The following is a 27,347-nucleotide window of genomic DNA, read 5'->3' as shown; positions in this document are numbered from 1 at the left end:
ATCTAGATAATTTGGTCAAGCAATGACAATATTCTCCCTATTCCTCCTCCCCAAATCAAATGTTACTGTATAACAATTACATTTTAATATGTGACAATAAAAACTTCACCCTGCTTGATGTTTAAAAAGTTGTTTTGCACAATGCTTCTAGATGCACTAATTAAGGTATGCCTGATGCTTATGTTTCTGGTTGCTTTTTTAAAGTCTTTTAGCACACAAATGTGCTATATTTTTTGAATCCATGCAAGATATGTGGAAGGCTTTGCTTAATTTCAGAAGTCAGTGTTTCAAACTTTCTGTTCTTTCATCTATATATCAAGTTGCACCAATTCTCATAGAACCTTTATTTTAAAAAAATCTGTCTGATACATAAACTCATGCCATACCTTTTTGGAGGATTTTAAATTCAGCTGTATTCCTACAGGTGGCACAGGACACAGAAGTGGAAATAATCTGAACAAAAATTGTAGGTGGTGTCTGTAATAGACCTAATTGTGTATAAGAGGGAAGCACGGAGGCTTAAAGATATTTTTCCCTTTTCCTGTTAAAAATCAACTTTTTTTTTTAATTGCAGGAGAGGTCAGAGAAATCGCCAGTGGAATAGGTTGACATTATGTGGGGTTCTTCTCTTAGTCTCCAGCACCAGATTGAACTGAATGGGAGGGATGGAAGAGGGATTTCGCTGATGCTGGTGGAGTTCATCCTACTCTCTGGCTGGTGCTAAACCATTACTGCCAAGATCGACTTTTATTCCTGGCTCATTAAAATACTCTGAACTGGAGAGCAAATATTTTGCCTTCTGGAATGCACCAGATGCAGTGAATTAAATGAACTAGCCAAAATCTCTTCTTTGGGATGAAGAATGTCCCAGACCCCCAATATGTGTCTTATTTCCCTCCAAACTCCCTCACCCACATTCCAGCACAGCACTACCCAGAAACAAATGATTTGGGAGGTTTGGGCTTGTGGCTGTGTCCTTAATCAGCTGTTTGAAGCTCTGGCTCTCAACCCACTCTTCCCCCTATCCTTACTGCTATAATATAATGCTGAACGCCTGCTATTAGAGGTTATTTGGTACTAATCTTCAGGGCTTGTTTAAAGAGTTTAGGGTAGCGAGCACACATCGGGGAGACACACAATGGAGAGGATACTAGCTTCTGTTCCACAGCAGGCTCGTCTTCTCTGCTACACCTATAAGGGAAGCAGCAGCGGCCCGCTCATGCGCACTCCGGTTGTTTTTCACAAAGCTAGCCTTAAGTGAGCTGGCAGGCTGCAGCCAGCCCGTCTTTGTACAGAGACCACAGAGCTGGGTAGTAGCTGTGAACAGCATTTAGTGCTGTTACTTTTTAGCAATCCCAATGAAGTGTTTGTAGAGAATACACTGATCCTGCCTGCAAGCTTTTTGCACGGCAGAGGTATTGATCAGTGTAAAGTGAAGATCACATTTCATATGAGATCTTGACTTTTGTTGTTTTTTTTCTTACAATATATTTTTATAGACTTTGTTATAAAACATGGTGCTGGGGAAGGTGAAGAGTTTGACAATAAGCTTTGACTGTCTCAATGACAGCAATGTCCCCGTCTATTCTAGTGGGGACACAGTCTCAGGAAGGGTCAATTTAGAAGTTACTGGGGAAATTAGAGTAAAATCTCTTAAAATTCATGCAAGAGGACATGCAAAAGTACGCTGGACAGAATCTAGAAATGCTGGATCCAACACTGCCTATACACAGAATTACACTGAAGAAGTAGAATATTTCAACCATAAAGACATCTTAATTGGGCACGAAAGAGGTAAGTCATTTTATTACACTAGTTAAAATTGTATACAATCGTTTTGGATGCAAGAGGGTACGGCTTTGTATCTTGCATCTTGTTAGTTATTACAACCTGTTTATTTTTAATGTATAGGTATAAAAAACCAGAACAAATACGAAAGTAAAAGTGCAGTGCCTCTTTGTGGGATTTAGATTTTGATTATATGGACATTTACTGTTAAAACTGCATTGAGGTGCATCTGCAAAGTGCCTACAAACAAGAAGACTTTTTCCAACTACCTGCCCTTAAACAGAGCCTCTTTCATACGCACTTCCAATGCATGGGGATTTCATTTGTTTAATGCAAAAACACTTTTGTCCTATGGATCTGATAGCCATTAGTAGGCTTTTGCCTCTCATGGGGATTAAGAAAAACTGGAGCAGAAATCAGATGTAAATGATTTAGTTAATTTTTTTTTTTTTTTTTTGGTAATCTCGTTATACATACTGAGAGATATTAATACATAGAATTCTGCTTTTGACACTTATGGAAACAATTCCAATGTTCAAATTATATATGTGATAATCCTTCAAGGATGGATAATTGTTGGCAGATAAAGGATTCCATGTGGCTTATTTTGACATATGCAGTCAGCATCCCACGTGTGGTTTTTTTCCCTTTGCTTTAAACAAAGTTAGTAAAATATCTGAATTTTTTATATACACTATATGTCAGTGAGACAGCTGTAAAGAAGTCTGTCTGGAAAGCCATTTAGAGTCCATTATTGTGTAATTAGACCATCATTTCTAAGTTAGGGAGTTCTGGAACCTGCATTCAATGAAACCTACTGTGCCAGCCCCAATGGAAATGAAAAGTACTGTGGAAAATGATCTAATTTAGGTTAGGAAAAGGGAATAAAGCATTTTCAAGAGAGGAGTGGGTCTTCGGACTGTTCATCTATTGTTTGAATGGTTACATTGTGGAAGTATAGGAGACTAAGCTTGTTTTTCTGAAGTTTCCACCCTTTGTTAGAAGCGGTTCAATCCTGTTTGGGACCAGTACTGGGGAGTGGGAGGGGGTGCTTATTCTCCTCTTAGCAGATTGGTTTACACGCGTCAGGTGATGGCGATGACTTAATTCCTAGCCCAAGAAAATGATGTTAAAAGTGTTTATGTAATTTTCGGCTGTTCTCTCTTTTTACATGTATATGCAGTATATTTGCTGCAGAGATAGGTGCATGAGTAGGGTATTTTCCCCTTTCCCTCCCTAAGAAATAAATATCAGTAAAGAAGTTATATAGTGTATGTTACACAGCCATGGAAAGGGTTTCAGTTACCATGGTGGAAGCAGGTAAATATAATTGGTAGAGGCATAGAGCTAAAAGGCTCTTTATTTTCCTACCGTGCAAACATTTCATCCATGCAAAGTGCATTTGCCTTTCCCCCTATTTGCAATCCCAGAATCCCCCACCCCCATCACAGAGAGGTGCAAAAATGTATGCATGCTTCAGAGCAGGGTGTAAGATCACAAATATGTCCACAGAGGTTCCCAATTGCTTTTTTAAAAGCAAGAATGACTTTGTTTGTGTGAGTATGTATTTCAGCTGTCTTTCCACCAGTACCATTCACATACCTCTATTTGGATGGGAAGCAGGAGAAGGAAGATGGAGTAGGTCTGAAACTTGCAAATGAGAAGCACTTGTAGATAAGCGCAGTGTGTGTCGCGTAAACGCCGGTGATTTGTGCATTCACTTAAACTGTGAGCTTGGAGCAGCTCGGCCATCCGCTCCCTGCGCAGCCCAGCCAGGGACTGCTGCTACAGTGCACTCTGCACTGAATGGCAAGGGAGTTTCAATGACTTAGCTCCGGCACCACCTCTCAGCCTAGCCTGGTAACAAGAGACCACGCCCAGTGCTCACTCAGTCATTGGCCTAGTGGGGTTTGTTAGCCTGTTGCTAAGGCGATGCCAGCCGCTAATTGGAGGAAGGGAAGGCGGACGGAGGAGGTAGCTAGCAGGCTCCAGTTAGTCCCGGGGTCGTAGCGTGCGGCGCGAAGGGGTGCTGGCGGCGGCGGCGGCGTCCGCTCGCAGCTGCCTGGGTCCGGAATCCTCCCGGGGCTCAGTCCCATCTCCCAGCGCTGAGCCGTGAGCGGTTAGGGCCTGATCCTGGCCCCGGGAACTGAGAGGCTCCACGGTGGGAGCAGGATCGGGCCCTCCACCCGCAGTCTCACTGTTAATACAACCGTGCGGAGGGTGGCAAAGCCCCCGGCTGCTGCTCTGGCTGCGGCCCCTCGGGCTAGACCCGCTCTGCGCTGCTAGCAGCGCCTGGCGCTGCCGGGTTCGGCCGCGGGGAGGCGTGAGGCCGAGACTGGAGCGGCTCTGCCCTGACTAGTGACCCGCGTGGCTTAGCACCGGGCTGGCGGGTCCGGATCGGGGGCGCCCAGTGATCCAAGCCACACGGGGGGTGGGGGGTAGGGAGGAGAAGCAAATCCTCCCCGGCGCCCCCTGACCACGCTTTGCCAGGCGAACCAACGCCCGGCTCTGAAAGCCCCGAGGCGCACGGCGGGAGCCCGGCGGGTAGGGTGGCGTTAGTGCGGTGCCTGGGCCCAGCCGTCTGCCGCTTAGCAACCGGCCCCTGTGGTTTGGGCTGGGATTTGAGTCCCTCCCGGCCTGTGGTGGTGGGCGGCATTGGGCGCCCCGCAGGCAAGGAGCCGTGCAGCACGGCACGCCACTGCCAGGCAGCGTGCGGAGCGGGAGCTCAGGCAAGGGGCGGCTCCCCCCGGGCTGCCAAGCTGGGTTGCGCGTGGGGGAGGTGCTGAGCAAACGCGCTAGTGTAATGTATACGGTATGTATATGAGCGGCTGGCTGGCTGGGGAGCTGCTCGCGCCGGTTTAGGCCGGTCCTCTCCTGCTCTAGTCTGGTCTGTGATTGACAGCTCAGCACTTGTTTACCACAGCTTTGCTGCTGAGCCTCAATGGGAGTGCTGAGCTGGCAGAAAGGAAGAGAAGGAGAGAAACTTCAGTGCCAGGAAATGATTAAAAAATAAAAAAGGATAAAGACTAAAATGCCCTTGTGAAAACTTAGGATGCAGTTTCCGTGACATTGTATGCTGGAGATGTGTATAAATCTCCCTTAGGAGGTGTAAATTATCTGAGCCTGTAGATATTCTGCCTCTTTCATATAACTTTTGATAAAGAAGTCAAGAGTGCAGCACACTTTTGGGGAGCAGGGGTGTGAAGGACGAGAACAAAACTGCCTTTTTCTGCCCCCTTTTTGGGGGATGTGGGGGCTCTCAATCAGGCTGTGGTGAATACAGATATACCCATCAACTCACTTAATTTGCATTCAAGTATTTATATTTAACATAGACTCCCCTCAAAATGGAAATTTTGACTGTTTCTCAAGTTTTATAGTTCACAATAAAATACAGTTTGCTAGGACTTCCAGTGTAACATCGAGAAATCACAGATAAGAACAAGGAAGGTCAATTTTTCTGGAACTTGAAAAACTCTGATCCTCCCTGAATACCCGTCTAAAGTGTAACACTTAAAATGGATTGGCTTTAAACAAGGCTGATTGTTTTGTAGTAGCTAGTCACCCTTCCACACCCTTTGATTTTGCTGGTACTTCCCACATCTTTTTACAGAACAGGATATTTTTTAATCTAATTTCTGAAGTCTGTTGCTAGGTAGGAAATAAAAGGAAGATGAATTGCTAAATTTAATCTTCTGGCGCAGACTCTATAGTCTGTGTAACATGGGATTGCTTTTTGAATATCATTAAGCTATTTCATTTAAGACACCTAGAAATTCTATTGAAAAGTTATTCACATTATAATTTTGTAATATGTTTAAATAGACACTGGAATTGTAATCACATCCAAGCCTATGTTCAAATCAAGAATATTCTCTATAAAATTGGCTAGAATCCTTTTACCTAAAAGCATGTTAAACATGTTGCCTATATTTAACAATTTTTTTTATTGAATTCAAATAGATTGTATCTTACTAAGAAATATCACCATTGTTAAGAGTTTAGATATTAATCCCTTACAATACAAACAAGAAACCTATGTAATATATTGTGGTGTGTAAAATGTTCACAGGTGAAATAGCTTTTTGGGTTTTTTCTTCCTAGATGATGACAATTCTGAAGAAGGCCTCAACACTATTCATTCAGGAAGGCATGAATATGCATTCAGCTTTGAGCTTCCACAGACGTAAGTACCACACATAATACCAATGCTGTATGAAATAATGTTGAAATACATACTTATGAAAGCAAGCACTGTATGGAAAATTCTAGTTGTGGGGGGGGGAAATAAAACCCTTTTCAATGGTGGTAGGGATTCCACTAAAACATGCTACAAGGACATAGTCCTATTAAACTACTAAAGAGGTTACTTTTATTCTAAGTGGCAACATTTTGAAAATTAGGGCTATTGATTGAAGGGCAGCAATCATTTCTTTTTGTGACCTGTTGCAAGTGTAATGTGTGCCACTTGGTCATACCATGCAAAGTTTTACTCATTATACAGAGGGTAAAGGAACCAGTTGACCACTGGACCCTGCAAAGTTGCTGGGATCACCTCCTGATGAATCAAGATTCTACTGGAGCCCTGTAGATAAGCAGAGTTAGTGATAAGAAGAGAATTTAATACTAATCCGTTTGGGTTTATTTGAAACAGATGTGACAGAATGAACTACATCTGAACATATGGGGATAGACACCTTTGAGAGTTTAGACTAGTAAATGGGGGCAAAGGGACATATATATTCCAAGAGGGTGGTTATGCAGAAAGCAGGGTAGAAACAAGCAGATGGATAGATAGCAAGGAACAATATTAGGTCAGGCAACGTTAATACTTTAACAAAATGTAATCTGGACATAAAGAAATGGGATGTCCCTCTTAGAAAATGGCTAAAATGTACATAAATGCAAATATGACAAAAATGGGAGATCTGAAATTATTTATACACAGGAGATATCAACATCATGGGCTTAACTCAAATATCAGTGGACACTAAGTCTTTTTTTTTTTTTTTAACTGTGTTAATGACTTAAAAGCGACCATGAAATTAACTCACGATGAAGAACTTTAGAAAGAGAGAACTGATGATAAAAGCCTGAAGAGTAACTTAGTATAGTGAAGTGGAGGGTATGGTGATGTTGAGAAACAGGAGTGATGATAAAGGCCTTCAACTTGGATTTTAATAGCCCTGAGAAAAAGAGAGCACATTTCTCAGATGTGCAGATAGAAGTGTCAAACTAGAGGTTGAAAGAAATTATTCTAACACTGGATGAGGACAGTGAAGCTGTGTTTAATTCCTGTTTTCTGTGTGAAATTCTAGGATATAGAAATACAGAACTACAATTCAGGAAATCAATACTGTGGATTTGAGGCTCTTAGTTATTTTACAATGTTAGAGAAACATAGGGGTTGGTCAGGTAGCTTTTTGGAGTGTCTAAACTAGGTTGTCTAAAGTCAACTACAAGAGCAAGAGGTTAAACTAGCTAAGGAAGAATCAGATACGATAGGAATGTAGGCACAATTAAACTGTACTCAGAGTAGTTAATCTACAAAATAGACTACCACAGATAGCGATTGGAGCAATTCATACTAATTTTAAAACTGTTGTTAGCATTACTTTGTCCTAGAACTTCGTATATTCCAGATTTAAAAGTAGCTTCTTGTAAGTTTTAAAGGAAACGTGTATCCTGGTGGCATGTTCTAGCAAAATTCCTATGATAGTGAAAATTTCGACTACCTACTGTAAAATGAATTAAAATTCAACTACAGAGATTTTTTCTCCCAAACTTAATCCCTTTTGAAATATGGAAACTTTGCAAATAAGTTATGCTTAAATATTATGCAGCATAAACAATACCGTACAACTTATTGATTCTTATTCTGATCAGTTGTATCACTATTAGAAAGAGAGGATAAAGACTTACTCAATTTTGACCTTTGTGTCCTGCACAGACCACTTGCTACCTCATTCGAAGGCAGACATGGCAGTGTGCGCTATTGGGTGAAAGCCGAATTGCACAGGCCTTGGCTTTTACCAGTAAAATTAAAGAAGGAATTTACAGTCTTTGAACATATAGATATCAACACTCCTTCATTACTGGTAAGAATTGACAGAATTACTAATTGTTTTGTTTTTTGGCATACAAAAAAAGTATAACTGAAACAACATCAAAATCTTCAATTTTTGCTAATATGCTCGTTAAACTGCAACTATGCTTTAAATATCGCATTTGAGCGACTCATAATAGCTGACATTTTGAAAACTAACTTCAAGTACTTGGAGTTGCTTATTTTTAAATTATCTACATTTAACTTCAGCTGTGAACTGCATACATGATAAACTATGAAATCTCTCTTTCAAGAGAAAATTGTATTAACTGTTCTTTGTTGATTTAATAAAGAATAATTTAGTTTTTTGAGAAGCAGTGTTACTCCTATGAATCTTTCAACAATAGACTGCTAACTTAAAAATGCAAAGTAAAATTGTACTACTGTGCATTATTCATAACTTCAATATGGATATTGTCTGCCAATGGGGAGAAATTATCACAATTCTGTAGAATACTTTTCTTAAATTTTATTTTACTAATCTATTTGGATATTACATTAAGATGTTTTCCGTGAGGCACTCTCATTTCAATCTGGCCTAAAATCCCTTTTCTTTTTTGCTCAAATGGCAATGTAGGCAAACAAATAAATAAAATACAGTCCATTGAAATAGGTTTCTTTTGTGTGTGGATGAAAAAAGTCGGATTTTCCTAGACGATTCAGTGGGCTTTGGATCAGGGCCTTAACCCTGATCTCATGTAAGGCAACAGAAATACCATTGATTTAGATGGGTATGGCAGCAGGATCAATATTCAAGGTTTGGGATTTTTTATTTATTTCCATTTTTCAAAAGTAAAATGGAATGTGGGAAGATGTCTTAATTACAGATTATTATATGGAAAGTTATACTGACAGTATGTTGCGGAAATATGGGCTAAAAAGCCACTAACTATCACATATACAGTATTTTCTAATTTAAATTAAGTCAGAGTTGAGGATGAGTATGACATGGGTAGCTCTTTTGTTAATTACCACCGCTAGCGCTGGGATGACTTTTTAGGACAAAACTTGCTTGCTTTACTTACATAATGCTATTGAAATGAACAGGACTATTCTTATGAGTAAAATAAGCAGCAGGAGTTGGCCTTTAAACTCTAATGGTTATTCCTCTGTGTTGATTAAAAGATATGTAGAGCTACTTCTATTCTGCACTGAACCCAAATTTAATCATGGGTATCTATTGTTGTTCTTTTGCAGTCACCCCAAGCAGGCACAAAAGAAAAGACTCTCTGTTGTTGGTTTTGTACCTCAGGCCCAATATCCTTAAGTGCCAAAATTGAAAGGAAGGGCTACACACCAGGTACGTAGCAGAGTAGTTATAGAAAAAAAGACTTGTTTTTTAAAAAGTACCCTTTTACATGTATAGCCATATGTAAACAATAAGTACTTGTGAGTATGCTGTTAATCAAAACAGACCACGTGGTAGCTGTCTTCAAGTTGTTATAGTACGTAAACTGCACATTTTGTTATATTTGCTTATGTTGTGCATGATTCTGTTGAAATCAATGGGTGCTTTGCCAGTAAGTTCAGTAAGAGCAGCATCTGGCCCATTGTAACCATGTATAGATTGCTGAATATGTTCTTGCGTCGCTATGTAATATAACAAGAACAATATGAAATTCTGTTTTGTTCCAGGTGAATCAATTCAGATCTTTGCTGAGATTGAAAACTGCTCTTCCCGTATGGTGGTGCCAAAGGCAGCCATTTATCAAACCCAGGCATTCTATGCCAAAGGAAAAATGAAGGAAGTAAAACAGCTTGTTGCCAACTTGCGTGGGGAATCCCTGTCATCTGGGAAAACAGAAACCTGGAATGGGAAACAGTTGAAAATTCCACCTGTTTCCCCCTCTATCCTTGACTGTAGTATAATCCGTGTAGAATACTCACTAATGGTAAGTAAAATGCTCAGATTGTCTCAAAGCATATATCAGGGGTCTCAAACACACGGCCTGTGGCCACCAAGCTCCCCCCCCCCCCCCCCCCCCCCCAGCCTCCCATGTCCCTGCTCCTCTGCCTACCTCCAGGCGCTTCCTGCTTAGTGCTTTCCAGGAGGGAGCGGGGAGAAGCAGGGAGCTGCGCACTCGGGAGGAGGTGGCGGGGAAGGGGTTGGAATGGGGGCGGGGAAGGGGTGGGAAGAGGCGGGGCAGGGCCTCATGGAAGGGGTGGAGTGGGGGCAGGGCAGCGTGGAGGGGGTGTCAGTGATGTGGCCCTTGGGCCAATGTACTAGTCCTCATGTGGCCCTCGTGGTCATTTGAGTTAGAGATCCCTGGCATATATGATATGAATAATTTTCATGGAGACATCCACACAAGTTTGAAATAAACTTAGATATTTTTGGCTAGTTGGCTGTGAAACCTACATATCTTCAGCAGTAATCTTTCCTGCATTATAATGAAAGTTCCAAATGCACATCACAACAGGAAATTTACTAAGGGTGATTGGTTAAAACCATGGCAGATCTTAAAATATTTGCCTGTCAGCTAAGCAGATATATAATGTAAGCGGAAGACGTGTGCAGCTGGGCTCTGATGCTGAGAGATAATGAGAATCCTGAGTTTTCATTTATTTTGGTTGGACTTCAGGGAGCTCTGCACTTTTCAGGATTGAGCCAGAAGGAGGAAGAGAAGCAAGACCCTTGTGGATCTTAGAGCAGAATTTAGCTCACTAATTCAGACAGAGGGCTCATACAAAACCACAAAGACCATCTGTTTCAGCATTTAATCATGGCCTTTTTGTCACTTACTTTTTAGGTGTACGTTGATATTCCTGGAGCAATGGATTTATTCCTTAATTTACCACTTGTCATTGGTACTATTCCTCTACATCCATTTGGCAGCAGAACGTCAAGTGTAAGCAGCCAGTGTAGCATGAATATGAACTGGCTTGGTCTGCCACTGCCTGAAAGACCCGAAGGTAATTTGACAATACAACTCCCAAACAATTCATTCATTGTTTGTTTGTTTGTTTGTTTTTGTTTTTACCCTGACTAACACTTCACTGATATATTAAGACCTAGATTATCCCCTCCTGCAATAAAAGACACAGGGCAGGAGGAAATCTCCTCAGGGTTTCTACCTTGTTGAGATCTCCTCCACATCATTCTACCATGGGGTTAGAGTTCCTTTTTTGCCTCCCCGAACCCCAGAAAGGTAGTCGGGCCCATCTGCCACAACAACTGGCAGGTTCAGTGGAATCAGTGCACAGGATGCACGGAAAGACAGGGCCATCTGTGGAATTTGAGTACCTCCACACCAGCTGTGTCTCAGGCAGCGCAGCCCACTGCAGCTATGCTACCAAGGTCTCACTGTGACCCCAGGATCCTTGGTAGCAGATGCTTTGTGGAAAGGTAACAGTCTATATTACCTTTTTATGGGAATTATCCACGTGACTGGAGCGGGGAAAATGATGTGCATCCCCTTTGGGGTACCTAGTCTTCAGCCCAGCTCCTTGTATGAATCCCAGCACACTGAGAGACCCTGTATGGGATCCAGAGGAATGTGAGGTTGCCCTGCTCCCCCTACAGAAAATGTGGGGTTTCCTGTTTGGATTTCAGGGAGACAGTCAAGCCAAAGTAGATGAAAATTCTCAACGTGTCTTAGTGTAAACTTATTTTCTTAGATTTAAGTTAAATAGCATGGACTGTTATTACACACAAGACAATCTAAAACACTTGTCACTGAGCACTTTTACCTACCTAGTGCAAATTATAAAGTTTAATATTTGTCATGTTATGTATTTTGACATGCATAAGAACTGTTGTTCGAACTGCGTGTACCTTTTCCCTACAGCACCTCCTAGCTATGCAGAAGTGGTCACAGAGGAGCAAAGGCAGTCCAGCCTTGTACCCATAGCTGCTTGTGATGATTTTGAGAGGGCACTTCAAGGACCATTATTTGCATATATCCAGGAGTTTCGTTTTCTGCCTCCACCTCTCTATTCAGAGGTAAGCAAACAAAAATGCAGTTAGCCATAACAGTCTATTTTGCATTTTTGCATTCTCCATTCTAGTAGAAAAAGTTCAATAAGCAGAAAATGAGAACTTTTGTGTTCCACCCCCTAAAATTAATATAAATCACTAAAGCAAAACATGGAGCAAGATTTTCTTTCACTTAAATCACCTGATTTTTTTTCAGAGCTCCCAAGCACCCACATCTTACTCTAACGTGAGTAAGAGGTATTCCTTATAGTCTCAAATTTCTCACTGGAGTGAGCTGATTATTCTTTGATCACTTTCTTTCTTCTTTATTACTCTTGTTTCTATTGGGCCACTAACCTTAAGCCTGTTAATAGTAAACGAGGACAAAGATATTATTTATATCATCCGTCTTCATCTTATACCCCTTGATGTATGCTACCCTCAGTTTTCACCATGTTTTAAAGGTGGTATATTCAGTGTTGATAGTTATGTATGCTTCAGATCTCCTGAGTGCTAGCCCCTAAGAGACTAGAAGCCCCTTGGCAGACCCTTGTGCTAATTCCATCAATTTTTTGCAAATTATCCAGAATATTGATTTTTATACTGGAATCAAATTTTCTCTCTCTCTCGTAATTACCTTTTACAGTACAACTACATTTGCAATATGTCCTTTGACTATCAGTAGGTACTTCAATAGTACGTAGAAAACTATAGTTTGATAGGAAGGGGGGCTATATTGGTCAATATCTCATATTTTTTCATTTATTGGATTACTAAAGTGTGATTCCAGTTTGGGCCAACTAGGCCTAATCAGACATAGCATTAGATAAATTTAGCTACATCACTAGGCCTGTAATTCCAGTTTTAATTCTTTTGGTTGGTTATTATTCAAGTACTGAGTTGACTTTTTTGGTTTCTTGTTGATCCTGGAGAGCATTTAACATTGTTTAGGTCTAGAATATCTCATACCTCCTTCAAATTAGTTTTTCTGCCTGCCATCTCAGGTCAGCCAGTGCTGGCTGTTTGGCTTGTCTCTTCCTATTCTCTGAAGTCCCTCTGAGGCAGGGCTTTCATAATCAGAATCCACTTTTGTAGAATAAGCTTCCAGCTGGGAAGTGACATGCTTGGATCAGGCTGATTTAAAATCTGCCTTAAATACAAGATGCTTCAATGCCACTTGGGATGGATTTTAAGCTTTATAAAACACCCTGGGATGAGCAGACAGTATCAGTGCCTGTTGAGCGATATGTTTTTAACTGCAAGAAGGAAAACTATTTGTGCAGAATAAAAGAACAACACTTTTTATCCTTTGTTTAGCTGTACTTTTGTCAATTTTACACGTTAAGAAAGTAACATTATTAGTTTAGATTGTAGAATGATAATACTCCACACCTGGAACACTAACAAACCAGCTGTGTTTTGATTTGTTAATGCTAAAGACTCCAAACCAAGGAATTCAATCCACTATTGATTTGGGTATTGTTGCTGGTTTTCATGAAAGGAGCTCAAAGCCAGATTTTCATAGGTAGGTAGTTGCCTATATATGCAGAGAGGCACCTAGTGAGATTTTCAAAAGGTCGTAAGTTTCTAACTCCTATTGATTTTGTAGATAGTACAATGTGTTGACAGTGTACAATATTGCCACCTAAGATATATATGTAAGATAGCTAATATAGTTTTCTTTTCGAGATAGTATGTTACAACAAATGAGAATCAGGGAGAGTAAGGCTACATGACCTTGAAACACCTCAATAGCAGAAACTGATTAACTCACATTGTTCTACAATAGTTCTTGATCAAAACTGAAATGACTTTTTTTACTGATGATTTCTCTACTTTTTCCAGCAAAATTTCTGCATTTGATAAATTAGTGGAGTACATCAGTATAAGTTCATGAGTAATCCATGATATCATTAGCAAAAAGTATTTGTTTCATATATAAAATATCATTTAAGCAAACTATTCAACACACTTCAAATAACTGAAAATTGTTTGTGCCTTACAAATAATTAGAAATGACACTGTATAATGGGTTTTTTATCCATTAATTATTTTCATTGTTTACATCATTAGCTCTTTATGCCTAAACCCATGGTATTGTCAGGTCACAGCTATAGCCTTTCATTGTGTTTTAAAATACACAAAATTAAACATGGATGTATTGGATACAAGCCAATATGGAACATTGGTCACCTGATCCAAAGTCCATTATAGTTAGCTAGTCACTTTCTATTGACTTTTTAGTGACCTTTGGATCGGGCACAGTATTGTTTATTTATCACAGTATTTGTAACTTGTGAATTTGATTCTTAACTTTTTTTAAAAAAAAAAAGTTCTAAATTAAATTTATTTCTGTTTTTTTTTTTTTTTTCCCCCTTCCATTCAGATTGATCCAAACCCAGATCAGCCCACAGATGACAGACCATCTTGTCCCTCTCGTTGAAGGAATCATTCACTAGCTGAGTTGATTTGGATTTTTAGTTGTATCTCTGCCATGTTGAGGATCAAGGCGTCATATCAGAGATATACTTTCAAAGGAAGTGGTATTGCTCTTGCCTGTAAAACGGTGAATAAGTGAAAACAACCTGTGATCATGCTTTTGAAGCCTACAACATCATAGGACCTGCTCCACATGCTTGAAGACCTGAGCTTTTTTCCCTTAAATACTGGCACATACTATGAGCAGCCTTATTAGCCTATGGTAATATGTGTCAAAACACTCACCATGTTGTAAAAGAGAGGGATGACGACGTCCTCTTCTGATTTGAAAATTTGCACATGCACATTGCTTATGTTGTGCGGTTCAGTGTCACTACAGCTTTTTCTCATTTATGCTGGACTGTTACCCCTTCTAACTTGTTTGTGGTCCGCACAACAAGAGGCAAAAAGAAAGCTTTGAAAAACAGTAACTTTAAGATGACAAATGCACTGACTTTTTTTCTTTTAATTTAATGTAGCCTGGACTTTACCTACGTATGCACATGCTCAGAATTGTCCCAGTAGACTGATCATGTTATCACCTCTTCAGCTGTGGATTTATTTACGAACATCAAATGCCTTCAAGCCAATCCTTCTTGCTGTATGTTTTGCAGCCTACTGTAGTAGATACGCAACAGTTATATGGAAAAAAATTAACAGGAGAATAATAGACTTCTGCAAGATTGTATACCTTCTTGATTTCTTTTAAGAATTTGTTGCCTTTCTACTATTACCGCAAAGAAGCATTTTGTTACAGACTGCCTAAAATCACTTAATCTCAGGTGAACTCATCACTTGCCAAACCGTTGGAAAGCTATGTGTGTTTTGTTATGTTGCACTGTTACTTTTCCTTTGTTTTTTTTTTTCCTTTGTTTTTTATTTGAAAGGGGGATTTAGAAAAGGGACATGCCCATAAGTAACAATGCACCCTTGTTCCCTTTTTATCTTTCTGCAACTTCAGAAGAGGTTGGTCAAGTTTTGAACCTTAAAAGAAGGCAGCACCAGCAGACACCAGCCAAGGGTTAAGGAAGGGTTTTAAACAAGAAATAGTAATGTACTGTCCATGATTCATAGTGAGGTTTCTCAACCAGTGAGGGTGGAAAGGGAAATTGAATTTATTTTTATACATAGTTACTTAATCACCAAATCTATACATATATAGTGAGTTTCTAGTCTAAGTATATTTTAAAGTGCAAGAAGAGTATAGGGTTGGTGAGATGGCTGTTTTTGTGCACTTTGTATTGTGTTGATCTTCAGGGTTTACAAAATTGTAAAACAATAAAAGATACTCAGAAAAATGAAACTGGGCCAGAATATCAAAATTACCAGCCCTATTAGAATGTTGGCTAGCAGAGATTTGTGTTGATGATTGATTCCCTTTCGTGCCCTCGAACCTAAAGCATGTATCCAAGCAAAAGGATTGTAACTGTACAGCCACATATGTAGAAGACTTCAACTACTTGAAGACTGGGGGCTTCCACCCTGCACATTGTGGAAGGGGTAAACTGTCAGAGTATTTGGGACTGGGGCACGGGGGCATTGGATCCATTAGTACAAGTATCAGGATGTAGGCACTAGGAATTTTAGTTAATTTGCAAAAGCTGTTCATGTATAAACTTTTCAGAAAGAATTCAAGCACGATTTTTAACAAAAGTAGCGTTTCTTGGGTTGACTATTTAACATTCATGTCTATTCTATCATTTAATGCCATGTGTTACAAAGTGGTTGAAAATAAAAGTTAAGTCTCTGGCATGGTGGAATGATGGAATGCTGTCTTGCTTTTAAGGGTTCATAAAAAAACAAAATAGGCTTTTCCATAAGTGGCCTTTATGAAAACATGGAAGACACTTCATGTTTAAAAATGACAGGGTGAAAAAAACCCAGTGTAAATACGAGTCACGTTTTAAGTGATTCAGTTAAAGGGTTTGGGCTTCAGCAAGTAAACTAATATGCTGGATAATAAGGAAGTTGGGTGAATTTTTTTTTTTTTAATTTTTAGACCATTGTTTGAATGTCCCTCCCCCACATAAAGGAAAAAAAACCTGATGGGTTTGTTGGCATAAAAGGGCATTTGGTGGTTTTCCTTTTTTGTTTGAAACAGATTAGGGAACAATTGTTGGATATGCATAGCATTAAATACTTATCACAATATAATGAAAAATGACATACAGAGCAGGATTGACCAATATCATCATAATTGGCACTGCATCACAAAGTGTGATCAGATTCAGAGGTCTAAAAATGTTGTTAAATAGTCATTTCCATTAAAGTATTTTACACAATTCTTTAGAGGCATTATTTTTTTCTTGTTATATAAATATTGGTCAATTCCTGATATTATAAAACGTGAGCATCACAGTTGTTAGCCCAGTATTCAAGCTAGATTCCTGATTTTTGAATTAGGAAAAAAAGTAAAATCCAAAATGTTAAGAGAAACAAAGTGCAATATTAAATGTTTGCTTTATGGATTATATTCTATGGCTGTTTGTACTTTTTTCCCTTTTTTATTTTTTTTTATTTTATTTTTTTTCAGTTTGGTGCTGAATATGTCCTTGTAGACTGATTTCAGAAAAAAAGTGGAAAACAATTTTTTTCCTATTGCTCTTCCTTGTGGAAAATAAACTTTTTTTTAACAAACAAACAAAAAAAAAGTCTTAAGGTGCTTTATGTAGACAGCTACAAAACTTTTGCTATGAAATTATTTGTGAGAAGATGTGACTTATGAACACTATTTACATGACAAGTTGGGAAATTATCATAGGGCTCAAACATGAGATTGTCTTCAGTTTGAACTACTTGTGACCAATGTTTTGTGAGATCGGCCATTTCAGCAACACAAGCACTAAGCTTCAGGCCCACCAGCTGCTGCTATGTGGCTATTCCAGTGACTTACCAGGATGGGTGGCAGTTAGGGTATTGTACCCTAGTTTCCCACATAGGAAAGTACTAATTATTTATACGACACCTGTAAAGGACACTAAGTTTATATATAGTTATAGGGGGAGCCAGAGTGGCCTCCTATTCAAGTTGCCTAACTTTTCCCAGCACCTAAATTTTATAGTTGCAAATCATGGAAGCACTAGCGCGCACCCCCCGTCCCCTCCTGTCCCTTGCAACAAACAAATAAAAAGCATCTGGAAGAGCAGCAGATGATAATGTTGGGATCAGGAAGGTGCCTTTTGCTGTCCCCATTCATGTTGGGCAGTTATAAGCTGTTAATAATTCTCCTTTCCCATCTGTGTTTTGCTAAGTAGAGCTTCCTAGGTACTGACTAGTAGTCCCTCAGTATTCCAACAATGAGCACACTGCCAGGGAGTCCTGCAGCATACCACACACAGCTGAACCTCTGGCAAAATGTATTATCCACCTCCTGTATCAAAATATCATTTGGCCAAGGGCTAGAAGCCAAAGACCAGTTATATAAGCTGGGAATGGAAACCAACTCTATGAGATGGAAGCTACATTTATGCTAGAGACTTTACAGTGACACAGCTGTACCAATTGTCAGACACATAGAAGAACATAACTTGTTTGGCAAAAATCAACATGGTGTCTGTAAAGGGAAATCATGTCTTACTAATCTATTAGAGTTCTTTGAAGGGGTCAACAAACATGTGGACAAGGGGGATCCAGTGGACATAGTATACTTAGATTTCCAGAAAGCCTTTGACAAGGTCCCTCACCAAAGGCTCTTATGTAAATTAAGTTGTCATGGGATAAAAGGGAAGGTCCTTTCATGGATTGAGAACTGGTTAAAAGGGAGCAAAGGGTAGAAATAAATGGTAAATTCTCAGAATGGAGAGGGCTAACTAATGGTGTTCCCAAAGGGTCAGTCCTAGGACCAATCCTATTAACTTATTCATAAATGATCTGGAGAAAGGGGTAAAAAGTGATGTGGCAAAGTTTGCAGATGATACTAAACTGCTCAAGATAGTTAAGACCAAAGCAGACTGAAGAACTTCAAAAAGACCTCACAAAAACTAAGTGATTGGGCAACAAAATGGCAAATGAAATTTAATGTGGATAAATGTAAAGTAATGCACACTGGAAAAAATAACCCCAACTATACATACAATATGATGGGGGCTAATTTAGCTACAACGAATCAGGAAAAAGATCTTGGAGTCCTTGTGGATAGTTCTCTGAAGACGTCCACGCAGTGTGCCGAGGCAGTCAAAAAAGCAAACAGGATGTTAGGAATCATTAAAAAGGGGATAGAGAATAAGAAGGAGAATATATTATTGCCCTTATATAAATCGATGGTACGCCCACATCTTGAATACTGTGTACAGATGTGGTCTCCTCATCTCAAAAATGATATACTGGCACTAGAAAAGGTTCAGAGAGAAGGGCAACTAAAATGATTAGGGGTTTGGAACGGGTCCCATATGAGGAGAGATTAAAGAGGCTAGGACTTTTCAGCTTGGAAAAGAGGAAACTAAGGGGGGATATGATAGAGGTATATAAAATCATGAGTGATGTGGAGAAAGTAGATAAGGAAAAGTTATTTACTTATTCCCATAATACAAGAACTAGGGGCCACTAAATGAAATTAATGGGCAGCAGGTTTAAAACAAATAAAAGGAAGTTCTTCACACAGCGCAGTCAACTTGTGGAACTCCTTACCTGAGGAGGTTGTGAAGGCTAGGACTATAACAGCATTTAAAAGAGAACTGGATAAATTCATGGAGGTTAAGTCCATTAATGGCTATTAGCCAGGATGGGTAAGGAATGGTGTCCCTAGCCTCTGTTTGTCAGAGGGTGGAGATGGATGACAGGAGAGAGATCACTTGATCATTACCTGTTAGGTTCACTCCCTCTGGGGCACTTGGCATTGGCCACTGTCGGCAGACAGGATACTGGGCTAGATGGATCTTTGGTCTGACCCAGTACGGCCGTTCTCATGTTCTTATGTACTTCTGACATCTTTGACTATGTTCATATGTAGTTATCAATCCAGGCTCTCTCAAAGTGGTGAAAGGTGACAAATTGTAATTCCTTCAGTATCCATGTTTCCAGATGAGATCTGGCAATGTTATAAGTTGAGCGTCCTATTGGAGATAGCCTGGCTAGCACACATGCATATAATGTTTTATATCTCCATATGCTTTACAAAGTTAACCACTACAAACACCCACCGTTGAATTGCAGCCACCTTTGTTTAGCAGTGCAGAGCTATACCATACAAGAGTTTAGGTCTGGAAGTGAGGAATACTGCATCTATTTGAAACTGGATGGGGGCTGCAATAAGCTGGGTCCCTGTCCAATAATGAGCTCCATGTGGGCAAACTCCAGCACCCATATGTAGCCCATTAAATTTAATGGGACACTCTGTAGGTGCAGGAGTATGGCTATGTAGGGCTTGTTTCAGAATCAAGAGCCAAATACGGAGTTTTACCAGGACACTGGACTTAAGAGGGCAGCTACCCTGGGGAAATGCACACTTGGCTGAAGAGGTATAAAAAAAAGTCATCATAATTCACACACACATGATTTCTGACACCAAGAATCCAGTTAAAGACTTGCTATTTGCAGCAGAATCTGAACAAGGCTTCAAGAGAGCACCAAAATTTTAAAAGGTGCCAGTGCCTGCCTGGTACTAAATGAATGAACTGAAGGATGCTTTAAATATGGTTCAGTTCTGAGATCTTCTAGTGAAATGTACTTACCAAGCATACATGGACCATTGGACTCCAATGCAATTTGACCTTGGCTAAAGAGCAATTTTTGTCTGCTACCCTGCTGGAATCCTAGGCATGGGGGAAAAAAGTACCCCATTTGTTATCAAAATAATCATGTGGTTTTCAAAACTCTCTCTGCCAGCTGTAACCTGCTATTTTTAGAGCTAGATCCTCATCTCTTGTGAACTCTAGTGGACAGTAGGACGAGAGCTTACACACAGAATCTACGTGCTCCAGAGAAATCCGCAAGTTGAACTATGTATCTTTCACCTGACCCATTTCATAACAGGGACGATTCTGTGTGGTGTCAGTAATTTTGCTATAGAAAGAGCCTTTTTTTCTTTTTTTTGCGGACCCTGGAATGCAGCCCTTCTCAGGCTCAGGAGCAAGACAATGAGCCAGAGTAATGAAGGAGTAAAAAAAACAGAAGAGAAATAGTGAAAGGAATAATCAGGTGTGATCAGGCAGCTCAGGAGAGGTGATCTGAGCGACGAAATGGAAGGTGTGTGGTCATAATGAAGCCAATGGTTCTGTCAGCTGATTATGGATATTAGAAGTAAAAGTCCAATGTGAATGTGAGTAAGTAATTGATGTCATTCAGTGGTTCACAAAGGTTCACTGTAAATTAGATGAAAAAGGCAACATTATTACAAGGTAGACAAAAAAAAGTAGGGATGACTACATATTTCAACAAGAATATAATTGTTTCCATCAGATTTCTTTAAAATTACATTGTTGTTGTTTTTTCAATCTAAACATTTCTTTGCAATATTGTAAATCAAAACAACAACACTGTGCTCCAGAACCAGAAAGTCAAATAACTAGGATCCAGATGAAACTGATCATAGAATATCAGGGTTGGAAGGGACCTCAGGAGGTCATCTAGTCCAACCCCCTGCTCAAAGCAGGACCAATCCCCAACTAAATCATCCCAGTCAGGGCTTTGTCAAGCCTGACCTTAAAAACCTCTAAGGAAGGAGATTCCACCACCTCCCTAGGTAACCCATTCCAGTGCTTCACCACCCTCCTAGTGAAAAAGTTTTTCCTAATATCCAACCTAAACCTCCCCCATTGCAACTTGAGACGATTACTACTTGTTCTGTCATCTGCTACCACTGAGAACAGTCTAGATCCATCCTCTTTGGATCCCCCCTTCTGGTAGTTGAAAGCAGCTATCAAATCCCCTCCCTCCCCCACCCCAGCATTCTTCTCTTCTGCAGACTAAATAATCCCAGTTCCCTCAGCCTCTCCTCATAAATCTATCCTCCAGCCCCCTAATCATTTTTGTTGCCCTCCACTGGACTCTTTCCAATTTTTCCACATCCTTCTTGTAGTGTGGGGCCCAAATCTGGACACAGTACTCCAGATGAGGCCTCACCAATGTCGAATAGAGGGGAATAATCACGTCCCTCTATCTGCTGGCAATGCTCCTACTTATACAGCCCAAAATGCCGTTAGCCTTCTTGGCAGCAAGGGCACACTGTTGACTCATATTCAGCTTCTCATCCACTGTAACCCCTAGGTCCTTTTCTGCAGAATTAATGCCTAGCCATTCGATCCCTAGTCTGTAGCAGTGCATGGGATTCTTCTGTCCGAAGTGCAGGACTCTGCACTTGTCCTTGTTGAACCTCATCAGATTTCTTTTGGCCCAATCCTCTAATTTGTCTAGGTCCCTCTGTATCCTATCCCTACCCTCCAGCGTATCTACCACTCCTCCCTGTTTAATGTCATCTGCAAACTTGCTGAGGGTGCAATCCATGCTATCCTCCAGATCATTAATGAAGATATTGAACAAAATCAGATGATCATCATCAAATGCAGATTGTCACTAAGGACCATTGCGCCATCCCGATTGACTAAGGCATCACACCACATGGTATGTAGTGAAGATCCCAGATCTGGCTCAATCCTGCAAATCCACCAATCTTTGGAGTAGCCCCATGGCAGTGACAGGTAGGGTAAGGGTGTGCAGCTTTTGTGCAGCAAAGTTTGAGAGCACTGTGTGCTGGGGTGTTTTTGTCCATCCTGTGACATGGCTGAAGACCATTGTGGTGGTGTATGCATGCCCCATCTCCTGTTGAGGCAGACCGTGGGTGTGCTGACACCACAGTTACAGTCTACACAACTGTCTCGGACCTCACTACAATAATGCCCAATGGTCCGATTCGAAAGGGCAGCCCTTAGGTTCAGGGCAGTGAAGCCCAGTGGGCAGCCTCAGTACAGTTGCCCTGGAGGTCAGGGCTGTGTGGCCTAGTGGCCAGAGTCAAAGAAGTACACAGTGACCTAGGGGTGGGTGGCAGCAGAGGTGGTAGGGAGACCCAGCCCCACCCTCTCCACCAGGTCCCGGCCCAGGGCCCTGTCAGCAATGAGCAACACGCTGACTTTCTTCGGGTGCGAGGTACCACTCACTCCATCCCCCTGGGCCACTTCCTACCATATGTCCTGAAGCTGGGGCCCATTCATTATCGGGGTCTCCAAACTCCTTGGCACGGGTAACTTGTTGGGAAACCGACTCCTGTCGACTAGCTATGGGCAATCGGTCTCTGGTCTGGACCTCAGACTCTCTGGCTTCTCCAGTTAGGGGCTGAAGCAGCTCCCAGGCTGGAGCCTCCACCGAGCATCCTTCTTCTCCAGCAGTCAGCCCAGAATGAGCTGGGCTGCTCTCCTTTATACTAGTGCAGCATTTGGAGCATGCCCAATCTGGTCTAAGGGGTGGGACTTCCGCCGCCCATAGTGTGGGATTAACCCTTTCCTGCCTAATGCGGGCTATGCACGCCCCGTCATAAGCATGCAACACTGCTATTTATTTTTTAAATGTAATGAGCAATCAAAGGAAGGCCAGATCTTTGTGAGATTGTGATATTTTGCACAAAGTCAAACCACTTTGTGCTCAGGATTTGGAGCTGACAGCATATATGGAATGCCTCTAGCTGCTTCAATCTGTCTGTAAGAGGCTCCAGGTTTCTGACCCAGATAGCAATACAGGTAGAACAGAGGTTTGACAGATCCTTAACTTTGTCTTGTTGCAAAGAGTTTGTGTCCATAATCAAAATGAATAAGAGAGATAGTCCCTATTATATTCCTGGATAATTATTTGACAGCTTTTCCCCCAACCAACTGACAAAAAATTAGTCATAAATAAATGTGTCCAAGATTCAACCATCTCTACAGATTATGAAATACTATTAATCAGTTAATTATTTCTGGGTATTTTTTTTTAATTGATGAATAATTTATATATGATTATTTATCCCCCTCACCCTTGTCTGGGCCTGAGCTAAAGGCCATTGAAGTAAATGGAATTTGTTGGCTCAGGCCCCATAAGCCCAGCTATCCTGGCCAGTACATTTTTGGCCAACATTACTGGATTTCAGAGAAGAAATCATCATAAAATGTTGGAATCTAAATTGGACTCTTAAAAATTATTTCACTTTTAATACCTCTTATTAAAAGCAATGTAGGTTAAGACTTTTCTATATACACCTCTACCCCGATATAACGTGACCCGATATAACATGAATTCAGATATAACGCGGTAAAGCAGTGCTCCGGGAGGGTGGGGCTGCGCACTCCGGCGGATCAAAGCAAGTTCAATATAACACGGTTTCACCTATAACACGGTAAGAGTTTTTGGCTCCTGAGGACAGCGTTATATCGGGGTAGAGGTGTATTGGATACAGGTCCATGATGGCTCTTCAAAATGAAATGGTTTTAAATAAAAATGTGTATCTTACACAGATTTTCAAACGAGCAATGATTTTTTACTTGAATGCTAAAATTTAAAAATGTATTCAAGCCCCTGTGGTAAGAAGACAGGGCCAAATTCTAACCTTTGTTTACATTGGTGTAAACAGAGTCCAGTTTGGTTCATTGTGTTTGGAAGCTTTCCAATACGTTACAGGATATATTCTTATAGACGCTTGTTTAATAGCCTAATGTTAAGTAGGACAACCAGGGTATGGCACAGATGGTCCTTATTTTTATGGTGACAGATACTCTGACTATATTTATACAGGTATGCTCTACTCACTTTATTAAGCTCACTCCTAAAGGGAAATGATTGGTAAGTTACACCTAGCCAATTTAGAGGTAAAAATAGAATTTTAGCTACATGTAAATTTGCAAGATCTGGCCTTCTCTGTCAGTACACACAGCTAAAACTAGCATCCAGAATTACTCTCACTTTCTCCTGTTTTGACTACTGGAACCTTCTCGTTGGCCTTTCCCCCTTTTCACTATTCAGAACAAAATTATTCAAATGCTCTTCCTTACCCCCTCTCCTAATTATATCACCTACTTCTTTGAATCCCCACACTGAGTCTTCCTTCTCTGCCACGTCAAATGGCAACTTTCTTGTCCTCACCTTTTAGGCTCTTAACCACTGAATGCCTCACCTTTTATCTAGTTTTGTAACTTATTGGTTGCCACTCCACCAACATGTCAAACTGCCTATTGGCCCATTTTTCTACACAAATGTCTTTCATTTCACCCCTTATCCCAGAACTAACTGGTATAGCTGTGACCCTGTCTTCCTTCAGATCCCTCCTCAAAACCATGTCTACTTTGATGCCTTCAGGAAATTGAATTGCCAGGCAGAGGATTTGTGGGAATGGCTATTATCTATTTTATTTACTAATAAACACACTTCCCCCTTCAAAAAACAACTATTAAATAACTTGCAAGCATCATGTGCATATAACTAATACATGGAATCAGTCTCCCTGTGGACCCACTGTTCCTATCAATGTTACCTGTGTCCTGCCTCCTCTATTGCCTCCTTTTTGTCTGCAACATCAACTGTCAAAGTCATCTTAAATTACATAGTAAGTTTTTAGGGATAGGTTCTGTATCTTTCCATGATTTTGTGTCTTACCTAGTACAATGGGGCTCTGTAACTAATGCGTCTGGCATTACCATAATAAATGTACAGGGAAACCTACTTATAGCCAACACTCTGTGATAGTGAAACTCCTCTTATGTTAAAGTTGAGGGAAAGCCCCTGACTACGTTTCAGTGGACTTTCTCTCCTTTTATAGTGAAGCTACACTCCACTATAGGCAGATTCCATTGCATGACTCCTTAATCTCCTGACAGATAGTTATGAAATGCAAAATTCCCAGGGGATTATCTCCATGTGAGCAGAGGAGAAAGGGGAAGGAGATGAGACATTGCCACTGTTACATGTGGGAAGGAATATTGAGACATCCCTAACCCCAATTTTTGCTGCAGCTGCTTCTACAAGCCCAGCTACCCAGGGCCTCCAGCGTCCCAGGCAACTGCAGCCAGCGAAGAAAGGCCTTCCCCGCCCTTGTGAACAGATGGAGATCATTAGCCAGGTAAAGTGGCTCTCAATTTATAGCGATAGTCTTTGAAAGGGAAAAGCTCTTCACACTTGTAGGCTTTGGATTAGAGGAAGCTTCATTCTATGTAAGTCACAAGTCTGTTTACCAGTTACACAAAACAGAGTTCTTGCAAGTTCAGACAAGGACATTCTGGACTGGAACATGCTGTTGTATTTTTTAACCTTATAAGCAGATGTTTTGTTTCCCCAGCTCATAGATCTTTCTAAATATGGTGACATTTCTAATAAGAGTTTCAAAACATTATTATGGGATTATTCTAGGGCGTTCAGAATTTTACCAGGGACTAAAGAAAACTGTTTTTTGCCAGTTTTGGCATAATGTAAATTGTTGACACCAGGAGCAAACATTTTGTAATAATTTTCAAGTTCAGAAATTCATATTCAGAAGGCTGGCTAGTGTTGTAGCAATAGGACTATGGTAAGAGGAAACTAATAATGTTATACTACTTGCTAGGAAAATTAAAGCAACTGGATTCAGTAGGTGAAACCCTCTGTGCAATGCTAGTAAATGATACTGCTTAATGAAAAACTGTTTACCACGTTGGCATCCCACTTATTCGAGGGTACCAGATGTCAGTTGTCTGCTTTCAGTCTAGACCCAATGTCAATCAGTAAAGCTGAACAGTTTGCAAGGACAATAGAGTATTCAGGCAAGGCTTAATATCTGCAAGTGCATGTTAATGTAAATCTCACCAGTTCAGGTATGATATCCAATATTTGGATTGTCAAAGCTTTTCTATGCACCAGTTTGGTGCAGTAACATTTTACACTGTAGCATAACTCAGAATATATCACTGTTCAAAAGTAGGAATGTGGCACTAATATGTGCTTTGTAAACAGTATTCAATCACAGGCCAGTTGAAGTTAAAGTGCATCCTCGTCAGAGGCAAAGCTGTCTGATTCTTAGTAGCAGCTGCAAAGAAAATCAGGCACGTATGATTTATATAAAAGGATTTGATGACATTCAGATAGTGTGGATGGGGTAGGGAAAGTGTCTCTCTGTGCCCCCAGCAAGAGTCAAATCTGTCTGCACTTGCATTTGTTTCATATTCTTGACCTGTCCTCTCCTATTCACAGCTGACACTAATTATTTCTAGGAGCTGTTCATTTCAAAAGGAAAGAGCAAGGTTGGGGAAACAACATAATTGCAATTATTTAAATAAGTAGCTTGTATGCAACTTGTAAACAAGTAAAGAAGAAGAAATAATAAATACTTTTGCTTGCTTATGTGGATTGCAACAAAGGCAGTGCTGTAAACTTAAACTTTTAGGGGTGTACATTATGCAGCTATATAATATTCTTGGGTTTATTTATTTTTTCTTAGCACCTTATTCACTTAAATGTAATTGTTAGAAGTGAGATGCCTTTTCACAGTCACACTTAGGATTCCATCAGATTTGCATTGCATCTCTGAAATTTGGCTTTATTGATACATTTAAGGGGTTGACAGCAGCCTCCACATCTGATTGATGACCTGCTGTTTTGCTAATGTGGCCTAAAGCGTGGATTTTCAGCTCCCTGCGTCTTCTGTATTTCTGTTGGAAGATCACCAACAAATGGGAATCGTTTAACCAAAAGTGAATGTAATCATCATGAAACAACAAGACACGTAACATCAGTAAAAGGCAGATCTGGGGGGCGGGGGGGAAAGGGGGAAATCATGATCAGAAATGCTGATCAAGTAGCAACATTTTGTGTTCCTCAGTATCCACCGAGACATGGTCTGGCGAGCTGCCTGGCTATATTGGATTTTGTACATCTGTCAACTATACCAAAGATTGAAGCATAAATATCATTTTTTCATCTGTGACCAATATTATCTGGTAATAATGAATGTTATCTATTCATGTTATTAAAAGGAAAACTCACCCATGTTTCCTTCAGATCAGTAAATCAAAATTTCAAAATCATTTTATAAAAAGAAAGATGCAGAGAAATATCTCTTTCCCTCTTTCTAATCATGGAGAACAGTATGTGATCATTAACTTGGCATCGTCTTTCAAAATGTCACCCTTA

The 27,347-nt window shown here is 40.3% G+C and overlaps 1 protein-coding gene across 1 annotated transcript; it reads left to right on the top strand.

Annotated features, from left to right (window-relative positions):
* Nucleotides 1-1,289: 1,289 nt before the first annotated feature.
* Nucleotides 1,290-15,172, top strand: ARRDC3 (arrestin domain containing 3). The gene is made up of 8 exons (XM_065405974.1): nucleotides 1,290-1,794; nucleotides 5,893-5,974; nucleotides 7,739-7,886; nucleotides 9,092-9,194; nucleotides 9,530-9,786; nucleotides 10,645-10,807; nucleotides 11,683-11,837; nucleotides 14,197-15,172. The coding sequence occupies exons 1-8, from the start codon at nucleotides 1,515-1,517 to the stop codon at nucleotides 14,251-14,253; spliced, it is 1,245 nt and encodes a 414-aa protein (XP_065262046.1). The 5' UTR covers nucleotides 1,290-1,514; the 3' UTR covers nucleotides 14,254-15,172.
* Nucleotides 15,173-27,347: the final 12,175 nt, after the last annotated feature.

The sequence above is a fragment of the Emys orbicularis genome, chromosome 6 (genome assembly GCF_028017835.1).
Source record: "Emys orbicularis isolate rEmyOrb1 chromosome 6, rEmyOrb1.hap1, whole genome shotgun sequence".
NCBI classification, from domain to species: domain Eukaryota; kingdom Metazoa; phylum Chordata; order Testudines; family Emydidae; genus Emys; species Emys orbicularis.
The sequence above is the reverse complement of the archived record's forward strand: the minus strand, read 5'-3'. Positions and strand labels throughout refer to the sequence as shown.

Excerpts from the sequence above, each read along its gene's own strand:
- ARRDC3 (XM_065405974.1), top strand. The coding sequence starts at position 1,515 with ATGGTGCTGGGGAAGGTGAAGAGTTTGACAATAAGCTTTGACTGTCTC. Across the intron at positions 9,787-10,644 it reads GTGTAGAATACTCACTAATG|GTGTACGTTGATATTCCTGG; the intron begins GTAAGTAAAATG and ends CTTACTTTTTAG. Across the intron at positions 11,838-14,196 it reads CTCCACCTCTCTATTCAGAG|ATTGATCCAAACCCAGATCA; the intron begins GTAAGCAAACAA and ends CCTTCCATTCAG.